Source organism: Lepidochelys kempii, chromosome 5 (assembly GCF_965140285.1).
Source record: "Lepidochelys kempii isolate rLepKem1 chromosome 5, rLepKem1.hap1, whole genome shotgun sequence".
Taxonomy (NCBI): Eukaryota; Metazoa; Chordata; order Testudines; family Cheloniidae; genus Lepidochelys; species Lepidochelys kempii.
In genome coordinates this window covers 44,830,480-44,844,698 of record NC_136384.1, presented here as the reverse complement: position 1 = coordinate 44,844,698, position 14,219 = coordinate 44,830,480, and the positions used below count along the sequence as shown (strand labels likewise).

Below are 14,219 nucleotides of genomic sequence, written 5' to 3'. Positions count from 1 at the left end.
AGTGCCGCCAAGGTAGTCTACACCGTAGGTGCCAGAGCCTGTCCCACTGCTAGGGAACCTTGTGGCGAACCTGAGCCAGAGCCTGAGTTGTCGCTCCTCTGCAACCAAGACGGGGGTTGATTGATGGCTTTGTCCCAATCGGTACTGGTCACCCCTCCCAGAGTTGGATCTCACTGACCTCGACAAGCATCTGGATCGGGGCCTTGGTGACCAGCAGCGCTCTGCAGATCCGCGACAGCACCGGGTCGGCGATCTACATCTCGCACTTAACGAGCAGTACCAGGATGTGGAGCAGGATTGGGAACTAGAGTGGGCTTGGTGTCATGAAGATGTAGTCACATGCAGTGATGCTGCCCTGAGGGATAGGCGACAGTCCATGGAATGGTACCGTCGGTCCCTTGACCTGTCCCTGGAGCAGTACTGGTGCCACGGAGATTCCAGGCGCCAACTCCGAAACTTCTGCCGGGGGGTGCGTACCTCCAGAGGTTGGCGCCTGGTTACCAGCGAGCCTCACCTCGAGCCTCTCTGCCCTTGTCCAAAGTCCCTCCCTGGCCCCTGCTGAACTGGTCAGACCTGCTGTCACACGATCACGGCCAACTCCTGCACCCCAGCCTCGCATCCCTCTACCTCACAGCATGGATGTTGCGTGGCTGAGCCCATATGAACGGGCCTGTTCAGACTGGGTCCAGAAGGTCCTCCTTGAGAGTAGAAAGCCCTTGACTAGGCAGACCTACCTGGCAAAGTGAATGAGGTTCTCCCACTGGGTGGCCGAACGGGGCATCTCCCCTTCACATTCTTTAGTGCAGTTGATCTTGGACTGCCTGCTTCATTTAAGGAACCGGGGCCTGGCGCACTCCTCTATCAGAGTACACCTGGTGGCCATTTCGGCCTTTCATCTGCCAATCCAGGGACCGATTGTGTTCTCCCATGACATGACAGTCAGGTTCCTTAGAGGCCTCGGGAGGCTCTTTCCTCAAGTCTGGTCCCCGGCCCCTCTATGGGATCTCAACTTGGTTTTGTCCAGGCTCACAGGGCCCTTTGAGCCTTTGGCCTCATGCTCCCTATATCACCTATCATGGAAGGTAGCTTTCCTGCTGGCAGTGACATCGGTGAGGCGAGTCTCCGAGCTGCGAGCCCTGACCTCAGAACTTCCATACAGAACTGTCTTCTGTAAGGAAAAGGTCCAGCTCCGGTCCCACTCGGCCTTCCTCCTCAAGGTGGTGTCCGCTTTCCACATGAGCGAGGACTTCTTTCTTCCTGTCTTCTGCCCTAAGCCCCATGAGATTAGTGAAGCGAGTCGCTTTCACGCTTTGGACATAAGAAGGGACCTGGTTTTCTACCTAGATCGGACAAAACCTTTCCAAAAGTCGACTCAGCTTTTTATCTCTACAGGTGGGATAGGATGAAGGGCCTCCCTGTGTCCATGCAAAGGATTTCTAACGGGATTACCCCTTGCATTCGGACCCGCTACGGGTTAGTGGGAGTCCCTCTGCCACCGATGGTGAGAGCCCACTCGACTAGAGCGCAGGCATCCTTGGCGACCTTCCTGGCACATGTTCCGATCCAGGACATCTGTAAAGCCATGACATAGTCCTCGGTACACACATTCCAGACCCAGTAGGCCATCACGCAGCAGGCCAGCAATGATGCTGGGTTTGGCAGAGCTGTATTGCAATCTACATGTCTGTGAACTCCTTATCCTGCCTCCAGGGGTACTGCTGGGAGTCACCTAAGTTGAATGGACATGAGCAATCACTCGAAGAATAAAAGACAGTTACCTTTTTCCATAACTGGTGTTCTTCAAGATGTGTTGCTCATGTCCATTCCACAACCCTCCCTCCTTCCCCACTGTCGGAGTTTCTGGCAAGAAGGAACTGAGGGTGGAGGGGGCAGGCAGTACCCTATATGCCATTGCATATGCTTACCACTCCAGAGGGCTCTAGAGCCGGTCCCCTATGGATACTGCTGAGGGAAAAACTTCCAGAACCGGTGCATGTGGCGAACACACACATACCTAAGTTGAATGGACATGAGCAACACATCTCGAAGAGCTGTCGGAAAAAGGTAACTGTCTTTTTAGCTGTCTAGTATTCACATAAGGAACGTTTTGTTAAAACCTGTCAGAAGGAAAATTATTTAATTATAAAGGGAGAAGTGGGAGGAAAGAGTTATTGCACACGCACGTTACCTTTCATGATATAAATTCATGGCCTGCAAAAGCACTCTAGTTTCAGCTATCTTATACATTATATAAAACTTTGAAGTAGTCCTTAATCTCCATTGCTCTGTCAGTGAAACAGCTTGTTTTAGTTGAGAGCTACCATCCTTGAACACTTGTTAGCTTTTCAGTTAATGCATAAAGCTGGAATAATGTATTTCAGCCCTAAAGAAATTGCAAGCTCACATCATTTATCTGTTTAAAGAGTGGTATTTTGCCTGATTAACTTTGTCAAGTGGTGATCAGCAGCCCTTGGAGTTCCTGGAAAACCTTATGGAGGTGTGGGAAATCCTCAAAGTTCTTAAACGTTTTCCTGGCAGTGTCAAGGTTCCTCCCCCACTCTGAACTCTAGGGTACAGATGTGGGGACCTGCATGAAAAACCTCCTAAGCCTATCTTTACCAGCTTAGGTCAAAACTTCCCCAAGGTACAAAATATTCCACCCGTTGTCCTTGGAATGGCCGCTACCACCACCAAACTAATACTGGTTACTGGGGAAGAGCTGTTTGGACGCGTCCTTCCCCCCAAAATACTTCCCAAAACCTTGCACCCCACTTCCTGGACAAGGTTTGGTAAAAAGCCTCACCAATTTGCCTACGTGACTACAGACCCAGACCCTTGGATCTTAAGAACAATGAACAATCCCATATTCCATTTCAGAAGTGTCTAGTAATAGCATGTAAATGTAGAAGCAGTAAATGTCTGCAATAGCAACTTCATTATGTTCACCTTTTTACGTATTCTTAGAGGGCAACAGTCCCAGCTGTCAACCTGTGTGTGTGTGAGGAGGGGAAAATATCTTAAGGCCCTTGTTACTATATGCTGTGGCTCTTTTGTTCAAACCTACAGCAAACTGTAGGGATCGCTTCCACTCAGGTATTACATTTCTGGTGAAACTGATGTTAAAACAGTATGGAATGCTGCAGGATCTTTAGATATTTACTGAGTGCCTGTTGATCGAGAATGTGACTTTACTCATACAGTAACTCCTCACTTAACGTCCTCCTGCTTAACGTTGTTTCGAAGTTGTCGCTGCTCCATTAGGGAACATGCTCGTTTAAAGTTGTGCAATGCTCTCTTATAATGTCGTTTGGCTGCCTGCTCTGTCCACTGCTTATAAGAGTCTGTGAAAGAGCAGCGACTTTACAAGGGAGCATTGCACAAGTTCCTCTTCTCCACCTCCTCCCTCTCCCTTCTAGCGGTAGCGCTTCCCCCACCGCCAAACAGCTGTTTGGAGGTGCCTAGGACTTTCGGGGGGAGGGGGAAGGACTGGGGATGCAGTGTGCTCCAGGGAGGTGGTGAGTGGAGTGAGAAGAGGTGGGCCTGGAGTGGAGCAGGGACAGGAAGAAGCGGGCCTGGAGCATCTCCCAGCAAGGTCGGCGCCTGATCTTCTCAGGGAAAGCTGCCGCTGCTGCTGCACAAGGTGCTTCCTAGCGTCCTTGTCTGCAGTAGGCTGTGCCTGTGAGGAGTGAGCCAGGGGCACCTCCTAACAACAGTACAGTATATAATGCCTTTTGTCTGCCCAAAAGAAATTTCCTTGGAACCTAACCCTCCTCATTTACATTAAATCTTATGGGAAAATTGGATTAGTTTAACATCATTTCACTTAGTTACATTTTTCAGGAACATAACTACAACGTTAAGTGAGGAGTTACTGCTAAACTTGAGAGAAGCTTTCTGTACATTTCAGTTTTATTTTCTGAAAGCTTAGCAGGCACAGGGAATAACACAAAATAATAAATAACTGACCCTGAAGAGTTTCCTTCAGTTTTTGCTAATTTCTTCTCTTGCAAGCTGCAAGATTGCTTTCAGAAGTCTGTTAATTTCTGTACATTTCCTTTTTTAAAAGTAATACAATTAGTATTGAAGTTGCAATTCAAGAACTAGAATCTTTTCATATGTGCCCTCTTATTACAGGGATTTCAAACCTACTGCATTAGCTAGGAATACAAGGTTGAGTTACATTCTCTCTTCTTACGATTCCTTCTGCCATGCCTCCATATTCTGAGGTGAACTTGCAAGATATGGTGCTGTACAAGTTTCTCTTAAACATAATAATGATGATGATGAATACCTGATCTGTATGCAAAATGGCAAGACTGGCAGTTGTTTGCTGCTATTTTAACATGCCCATCTTATGTTTAGGAAAGTTAAATTGTTTAAAAAAAAAATTAAAAGGGAAAATTTAAATAAGTTATTTAGTCGGGTGAAGACTTTCTGAATTGGTAAAGGCAACTCTTCTTGTGGTCAGCCTCCAATATTTCTGGTGGAAAAACAAAAGTGCCATGGATTATATAGTCGGGTATATGTTGATTGTTAAATGATTTTTAATGTTTTCACTTAACTTGATTAGAGGAAATGCTGCTACTACTATAGTCTTTGAAATCATTGTCTGAGAAGATGCATGGTCACATAGGAGCCAGGGGTTTGACACATTGGTTTAAAACTAACTATGAAATAAGTTTCCCCTCCCTTTCAGACTGTCTGTCATAGTGGGTATGCAAATAAAAATTCAATTTTGAGATTTTTCTGATGTGACCGTTCTTAGGCATCTTCATGAAGGGAAAGGGAGCACAGGAAATAACATGACTGACTGTCCCCACGCAGGGGATGATTAATTCTCGTTGAGGTCAGTGGAGTTACTTATATGCAACAGAGGAGTAGGAGGAACAATAGGGCCCTTCACTGGTAAATAGAAACTGGGCCATGCACATTTACAGCACTTGCTAAATAAATGATGGGCAACTTTCTGCTGTGTATGTCTGATCTTGAAAGCACCTAGATTAAGTGCAGTCTTGCAGCATGTACTTTACGAAAGGCTATATTCTCTATTCTTTTATTTTGACAGGAATCTTTTAATCCTACTATGCAGCTGCACCTTGTACATCAAGCTCCACGCACCGTTCCTCCTTACCTCTCCAAAAATGGATCGACTCTTGGAGATTTATTAGTGGGCTTCTTCAAATACTATGCCACAGAATTTGAGTAAGTGATCAACTTCTACCTGTGTTTAGCATCTTGCAATAAATGAAAATGCCTCATGTTTGGACTTAGCTTGCTAACATTTTAAGACTGATCAGCAAAGAGAGAGGAATGGTTTGGAGACAGGATAGGGGTGATGAAGAGCAAGGAGAGAAATAAATGAAAAGGGGCACATGACAGCACTTGGATGTGCCTGTGTAAGCTTGGCACTGAGATGTGCCTACGGTTGTTTAATAAACTACCTTAGTTTAATCTGTAAAATAGTCTGTCAAAAATCAGATAGCTCTATTGTCCTAAAGCCAGCTATTTGTTAGTGTGTTGTTTTAGACTGAAACTTCCCTCTCCAAAGAGATTCAGAGTTTCTGGATGCAACTGAAGGTATTGATTTTGACCTGAAGTAGGTTGGGTCCTGATTACTTCAGTGGCTTCTTCATTGTTTCATAGTTTCACCTTATATTAACTGAGGTGCTTGACCTAACGGCCCCCTGTTTGACCCAAACAGTTTAGGTCAAAACAAACACCTTGAATTTTTACCTGGAAATCAACTGCTGTTCAGTACAGATCAGAGTACGTTTTACATGATCTGCGGTTCTTCTTCGAGTGCTTGCTCATGTAGATTCCAATTAGGTATGTGCACGCTGTGTGCACAGTAGCCGGAAGGTTTTTCCCCTGCTGGTGTCTGTCGGGTTGGTTCAGGTGCCCCTGGAGTCATGCCTCCATTGCACCGTATATAGGGTCCTGCTGACCTGCCGTCACTTCAGTTCCTTCTTACCGCCTGTGACAGTTAGCCGGAAGGCTAGTTTCTCTTGCTTTGGCAAGCCTTCTCCCTAGTGGTCTTCAGACTGTTCTCTATAAATAGTTAAATCAGTTTGTTCGTAGTTGTAGTTAGTTTAGTCATTGTATGGTTAGAATTCCAGTAAGGAATTATTCTGGGGATTACCTGCCATTTTCCCTACCCTTCTCCCCTCGCCCCTTTCCCCGGCACCAGGGCATGCCTCAGTCTCCGGGATTTAAACCCAGTGCAGCTTGTAACAAGCCTATGCCCCGGAGCGACCCTCACACTTCCTGCTTGAAGTGTCTGGGGCAATTGCATCAGAAGGACTGTTTGCAAGATCTGCAAAGAGACCAACGATTAAAAATCCTTCTGATGGAGGCTGCTCTCCAACCCCACTCGGAGCCAAGTTTGGCCAAGCCAATGCTAGCACCTCTACATCAGTGCGCAGTGCCCTGGCATCGACACAGGAGACTTTGGCACTGAGAAAGACTCTAATAGAGATGCTCTGCACCGGCAGTGCTCTCTGCAGAGGGGCTCTGCACATGGTAATGCAAGGCCAGGAGCAAGAGTCGGTCCTGATTAGAACCTTGTCTTCGTCATTGCCACATGAAGCAGTGGCTCAAACCTCCATGGCTCCTGTACTCAAGAACAGTAGGGTTCACCAACAGCTCCTGAAGAGGGTGGCCCAGAACCTGGGGCTCCAGGTCGAGGAGATCTGAGTCCTTGGACCCCATGGTAGATATCCTGGCCCCCAGTGACTCTCAGAGTTGCTTTGCTGCTTATTAAGACCATAGAGGGTACCACAGAAACTTAGTGGCAGACCCTCACCTCTCTGCCCCGATGGTGAAAAGGACAGAGGGGAAATATTTTGTCCCCTCTAAAGGGTTTGAACATTTTTATTCACACCCACCACTGGACCCCTGTCATAAAAATAAAGGGAAGGGTAACCACCTTCTTTATACAGTGCTATAAAATCCCTCCTGGCCAGAGGCAAAACCCTTTCACCTGTAAAGGGTTAAGAAGCTAAGATAACCTCGCTGGCACCTGACCAAAATGACCAATGAGGAGACAAGATACTTTCAAATCGGGCGGGGGGGGAAACAAAGAGTCTGACTGTGTGATGCTTTTGCTGGGAACAGATCAGGAATGCAGACTCAAACTTCTGTAAAGTTAGTAAGTAATCTATCTAGAAATGCGTTGGATTTCCTTTTGTTTAATGGCTGGTAAAATACACTGTGCTGAATGGAATGTATATTCCTGTTTTTGTATCTTTTTGTAACTTAAGATTTTGCCTAGAGGGATTCTCTGTTTTGAATCTGATTACCCTGTAAGGTATTTACCATCCTGATTTTACAGAGGTGAATCTCTTACCTTTTCTTTAATTAAAATTCTTCTTTTAAGATCCTGATTGATTTTTCATTGTTAAGATCCAAGGGTTTGGGTCTGTGTTCACCTGTACAAATTGGTGAGCATTTTTATCAAGCCTTCCCCAGGAAAGGGGGTGTAGGGCTTGGGGGGATATTTTGGGGGAAGACGTCTCCAAGTGAGCTCTTTCCCTGTTCTTTGTTTAACATGCTTGGTGGTGGCAGCATAGGGTTCAAGGACAAGGCAAAGTTTGTACCTTGGGGAAGTTTTTAACCTAAGCTGGTCAGAATAAGCTTAGGGGGTCTTTCATGCAGGTCCCCACATCTGTACCCTAGAGTTCAGAGTGGGGAAGGAACCTTGACAACTTCTAAGTGGTGGCAGCAGCAAATGAATGGGAATATAAAGGGTATCAAAGACCCACGTCTAAAGCCCAAGAGGCGAAGAAGCTGGATCTCTTCGGGAGGAAAGTCTATTCTACTGGGGGAGCTCCTGCTTTGGATTTCAAACCACCAGGTGATCCAGCTTCAGTTCCCGCGGGGCTATGTCAAAGTTCACAGAGCTTCTGCCAGAGGACTTGAGGGCTGTTTTCTCCACCTTGGTGGAGGAGGGCAAGCTTGTGAAACGGGCTTTGCTACTGACAGCCCTACATGTTGCCGATTCAGCCGCTTGGACCATGGTGTCGGGGTGGCCATGAGAAGAAGCTCCTGGCTGCAGGCATGAGGGCTCCCGTATGAGGTCCAACAGACCATCCAGGACCTCCTAATCGAGGGCTCAACCCTCTTCTCCAAGAGAACGGATTCACAGTTCCGTAGGCCTAATGACTCAAGAGCCACTCTCAAGTCCCTTGGCCACCATACCCCCTCAATGCAATGGAGGCATTTTAAGCCCCAGCCTCTGCCTTGATTCTACCAACCTCAGAACAGGCAAGACTATTCTAGGAGGCTTAATAGAAACCACAGGAGGCAGCCTCCTCCTTCATCTGCTCAGGGCTCTGGGCAGGTGAAACAGCGCTCTGGACAAAAACAAGCCTTTTGAAGGTGCACCCAAGGGCGACACACCAATTCAAACGTTGCATCCAACTATCCCATCCCTTCCTTTTCATGCCATGTATGGGTCCGGAACACATCTCCACATGGTAGAACTGGAATATTCTCTCCAGTTCAGCTTCTCTCCTCCCTCCCATCCTCCCTCCCGCGTCCCTCTTCAGGGAACCCTCTCATGAGCATCTCCTAATGCAAGAGGTGCAGCTGCTACTGAGAGCGGAGGAGGTTGGATGGAGGAGGTTCCTCTGAACAAATTCATGAAGAAGCTGAAGTTCTTTGGCCTCCATTATCCCTTCCCTGGATCCAGGAGGACTGGTATGCTGCCTTTGACTTGAAGGACGCATACTTCCATATATCCATAACTCCGCCAGACAAAAGGTTTCTTAGGTTTGTGGTAAACCACAATCGGTATCCGTTCACGGTCCTCCCCTTTGGCCTGTCAGTGGCACCTTGGGTGTTCACCAAGTGCATGGCAGTCATGGCCACTTCCTTACAGAAGTGCCAGGTGCAGGTGTTTCCGTACCTCGACGACTGGTTCATCAAGGGCTACTCCAGAACACAAGTGGAGACGCAGGAAGTCTAATAAGATCAACTTTTGACAGCTTTGGCCTTCTCCCCCACTCACATGATAGAGTTCATAGGGGCAGTGTTGGACTCAAGACAGGCGAGAGCATTCCAACCAGTGTCATGGTTTCAGACTCTTTGTGACATCATACAAGTTCTCAGATGTTTTCCTACCACCACGGCAAGGAATTGCCTGAAGCTCCTCAGCCACATGGCCACCTGTACTGATGTAGTGCAGCATGTCAGACTGAGGCTCTGACCCCTTTGGGCGTGGCTAGCATTGGTGTATTGACCAAACCAGGACAGTCTAGACAAGGTAGTCAGTCTTTTGTAGCCAGTTCTTGAGTCTTTCCTATGGTGGCTCAACCAGCAAGCTGTGTGTGCAGGGATTCCTTTCTCCAGACCTCCACCATCACTTTCCCTGGTCATGGACGCATCAGTGATGGGGTGAGGAGCGTATCTGGGGAAGCTCAGGGCCTCTGGTCCCAAGCGGGACTCACTTTACATCAACGTCAGATTGCTGAGGGCAGTCCGTCTGGCATGCCAGACCTCCCAAACTCTCACACCTCCCCTCCAAGTATCAGTCGTGACAGACAATACAACAGGGATGTTTTATATAAAAAGAGGGAGCAGCACACTCCTCTCCCCTGTACCAGGAAGCCCTCAAACTGTGGGACTTTTGCATAATCCACTCAATACATTTTGAGGGATCTTATCTCCTCAGAGCGAGTTGGCAGACCATCTCAGCAGGTCCTTTCACAACCACAGGTGATCCATACACCTGGATGTCATGAACACCATCTTCCAGCAGCGGGGAATTCCCCAAATAGACTTATTCTCAACAAGACACAACAGGAAGTGTCCGTAGTTCTGCGCCTTCCTGACTCACATCCCAGACTCAATCACAGATGCTTTCCTTTTCTCTTGGAAGGACCACCTCCTTTACTTGTTTCCACCCATTCCACTCTTTCACAAGGTCCTACTCAAGGTTCAACGGGATGAAGCCTCTGTGATATTGATAGCTTCAGCCTGGCCATGTCAGTACTGGTACACGTCTCTTCTGAAGTTGTCAGTGGACACTCCGATCACTTTACCGCTGCTCCTGGACCTGATAACTCAGGTTCATTGCCATCTTCAGCATCCCAATCTCGAATCTCTCCACATCACGGCTTGGAAGCTCCATGGCTAAATCCGATGGAGCTTGCTTGCTCTGATCCAGTTAGGGAAGTCCTCCTTGGTAATAGGAAACAGTCTACTATGGCCATCTACCTAGCCTAATTGAAAAGATTCGCGATTTGGTCATCGCAGAAACATAAGTCTCCTATGCACTTGTCAGTGCCTTTTATCTTGGGTACCTTCTGCACCTGAAGCAACAAGGGTTCTCTATGCCGTCAATAGAAGTCCACTTGGCTGCCATTTCTGCCTTTCACCCAGGCGTGGCTGGCCGATCTGTCTTCACCAATCCGATAGCTGGATGTTTTCCTAAACGACTTGACAGGTTATACCCTCAAGTACAGCAACCAGTCCCAGACTGGTTCTTAACCTTGTTCTTTCCAGACTAATGGGGCCCCAATTTGAACTACTAGTGACATGCTCGTTGCTCTCTCTCTCACGGAAGGTGGCATTTCTGGTGATGCCAGGAGGGTGTCAGAGCTTAATGCCCTAACATCCGAACCTGCTTACGCAGTCTTCTATAAGGACAAAGTTCAGCTTCGACCAACCCAGCCTTCCTCCTGAAGGTCATCTCCCAGTTTCATGTTAATCAGGACATTTTTCCTCCAGTTTTTTACCCTAAGCCACGCGCCAACAGCCGAGAGCAAAACCTCCACTCTATGGATATTCACTGGGCATTGGCCTTTTATATCAAACTGGTGAAGCTACTCAACTATTCGTCATAGTAGCAGACAGAATGAAGGGTCTCCCAGTCTCTTCCCAAAAGAATTCATTGCGGATCACATCCTGTATCCGGACATGTTACGATCTGGCTAAAGTACCTGCCCCCGCCATGACCGCGCACTCCATGAGGGTGCAGGCACCTTCAGCGGCACTCGTGGTCCAGGTTCCAATCAAGGAAATTTGCACAGCTGTGACATGGTCCTCAATCCACACTTTTACCTCCCACTGTGCCATTACTCAGAAGGCTAGAGCGGCACTTCAATCAGCGAACCCATGAGCTCCAATCCCATCTCCAAGTTCCTGCTTGAGTCATCTAATTGGAATCAACATGAGCAAGCACTCAAAGAAAAAACGATTACCTTTCGTAACTAACTGTTCTTTGAGATGTTGCTCATGTCCATTACAAGATCCACCTGCCTGTCCCTCTGTCGGAGCAGTGCCAGAAAGAAGGAACTGAAGTGGCAGCAGGTCGTCAGGACCCACATATACGGCACCATGGAGGCGCAACTCCAGGGGGCACCTGAACTGACCCGACTGATACTACTAGGGGGAAAACCTTCCGGCTACTGTGCATGTGGCACTCACACATTGGAATTGGAATCAACGTGAGCAACACATCTTGAAGAACAACAGTTACTCAAGGTATATTTTTAATTTAAAATGTATATTACTGTAGTGCATAGGAGCCCTGGTTATGGGCCAGGACCTCTCTGTGCTAGGTGACCAAACACAGTACAAAAAGGTTGCCCCTAACCCACAGAGCTTAAAATCTAAGTGTAAAATGAGACAACAGATGGGCTGTACAAGGGAACAATGAGACAGTACTGGTCAGCATGATAGGTAGTGGTCTCAGCATATCAGCCACCTAACCTTTGACAAGTTTTTTTTGTAAGCATCACAAACAGAGTTTGAAGGAGGATAATGTGGTAGCTTTGTGGATGTTCATGGTGAGCTGCTCCCAAGCATGAGGGGCAGCATGGGGGAAAGCACAAAGATATTTGTTTGAAAATGTAATAACTGACTGATTGGAGTATTCTGTATCATGAGTCAGTTGGAGAAAGGAGTTGACCTCATAACAGTAAATTGAAAGATAGACAATGAAGGGCTTTGAAAATGAAAACAAATAGCTTATGTTTGGTGCAAAAAAGAAGGGGAAGCCAGTGGAGGGATGCAAAGAATGGGGTGACAGTCATAATGATGGGCTAGGAAGATGATTTTTACAGCAGCATTTGGAATGGATATGAATAGGGCAAGATTTCATTTGTCAAGGCCAGAGAGAAGGATGTTGTAGTAGCTGAGACATGAGAGAATAGCGTAGATGAAGTTTTATCTATGTGGATAGATAGGGAAGGTGTGATGCAGAAAGAATCCACAAGATTTCGACATGGATGTGAGAACCTAGACAGAGAGGCTTGGGTCGAAGACTTCTACCAGATTACTGGCCTGAGTGACAGGCAGGATGGTGGCGTGGTCCACAGTGATTGAGAGAGGAGGTAGTAAAGATTAAGAGCTATGTTTTAGTCATGTTGAGTTTGGGGAGATGGCTCAACATTCATGAAGAGATGTCAGAGAGACAGGCCAAGATTTTAATTTGGATAGAAGGAGAGGTCTGGAGTAGAGAGGTAGATCAGTGAGTTTTAGTATAGAGATGGTAGTTGAATTTGTGAATATGAATGAGATTACCCAGAGATAAGGTATCGCGGTAGAAGAGAAGGGGACCAAGAACAAAGCCCCTTAGAACCCTATATTAAGAATCTTCCGAAGGATACATTGAATGAGCAATTAGAGATAGGAGAAGAACGAGGAGAGGACAGAGTCATGGAAACTGCGAGAGGACAAGATTTCAAGAAGAGCATGAATTATTTCAGTTTTCCAAGAGCATGTTGTGATATCATTCTGGAATATTTTCCTTTAAAAGAAAATAATGAAACCTGGGAGTTTTTATTTTAAAAAAATTCTCACGTTAAGAGAACGTGAATATTGTATGGTTGAGCATTCATATAAAAAAAGACAAATGTTATACAGTATATCAAACTTTTTTGCAGCATATAGATTCCTGTCATATTTTTTCATTCTTACATACTTAATGCTGTTTTCATTACTGTAATGCTCCAATACTTCTAATGATCTTTCAGTTCTCTATATAATTGAATACCGTATATACTTGATCATAAGCTGGTTCGTTTATAAGCCAACCCCCCCAAGATGGATAAGTAAAAATGGTAAAAACTGTATAACCCTTTCATAAGCCGACCGTATATTTCAGAGGTTGGCAAACTTCAGCTCCCAGCCAGCCAGGGCAAGCTGCTGGCGGGTCGGGACGTTTTTGTTTACCTGGAGTGTTCACAGGCATGGAGCTCCCTTTGACCGTGGTTTGCCATTCCCAACCAATGGGAGCTGCAGGAAGTGGTGCCACTTCCTGCAGCTCCCATTGGCTGGGAACAGCAAACCGCGGCCACAAGGAACTGAGGGGCTTCATGCCTGCAGACGCTCCAGGTAAACAAAATGACAATGTATTAGATATTCAATGATTCCAAAGAGTTTAAAATCATCAAATTTTGCCGTAGACCCGTTTTATAAGCTGACCCCTGCTCTTCGTTGCGTCACATTTTTACCAAAAATAGTTGGTTTATGAACGAGAATATATGGTAATTTAATCAGCAGCATGCACAATACAATACTACTTTTCAACAAGCAGAAGAGCCTTCCTTAAGAACATAAGAACGGCCATACTGGGTCAGACCAAAGGTCCATCTAGCTCAGTGTCCTGTCTTTTGACAGTAGCCAATGCAAGGTGCCCCAGAGGGGGTGAACAGAACAGATTATCATCAAATGATCCATCCCCTGTCACCCATTCCCAGCTTAGTTGCATTTCAGGGGAGGAGGTAGTTAACTATGCACTTATTTCATACTTAGGCGGCCTATATATTCCAGCGAATTTTCACTATTGACCTATTATACAACATAGTACAGATTAAAGAATAATTATTTGTATGTAGAATTCATATAAGTAGCTTTCATAGCTTCTGGCCTATACAGAGTAATACATAATATTACAAGATGTAACACACAATATAGGTGTTATAGAGAAAAATATACGATTTAGAAGTAGTATGACCGTATAATTGAAAATTGTATCATAATGGATATTCACAATGGGACATAATTAAAGTTTCATCTGCATCCTCAACACTGTTGTTACCTGGCTTGAGTGTTTAATTGGTCAGCTGTCACAGGGTTTTGGGTGGAGGGAGAACAATGTAATATTATTTGGTGATCAGTTTGAGAGATCGTTTCTAAATGAAGACAGTGGATTTTTAAATTAAATTTTATATACATCATATCCGGTAGAATTAAGTAATTCTTATGACCAAGGT

At 46.0% G+C, this 14,219-nt stretch overlaps 1 protein-coding gene across 4 annotated transcripts in view; it reads left to right on the top strand.

Annotated features, from left to right (window-relative positions):
- TENT2 (terminal nucleotidyltransferase 2) overlaps positions 1-14,219 on the top strand; it is a 74,543-nt gene that overhangs the window by 47,598 nt on the left and 12,726 nt on the right. For all 4 annotated transcript variants that reach the window (XM_073344143.2, XM_073344140.2, XM_073344141.2 and 1 more), the window contains one exon: positions 5,066-5,202. In XM_073344143.2, the coding sequence (XP_073200244.1) occupies positions 5,066-5,202 (137 nt within the window). The remainder of the gene's footprint in view (positions 1-5,065; positions 5,203-14,219) is intronic.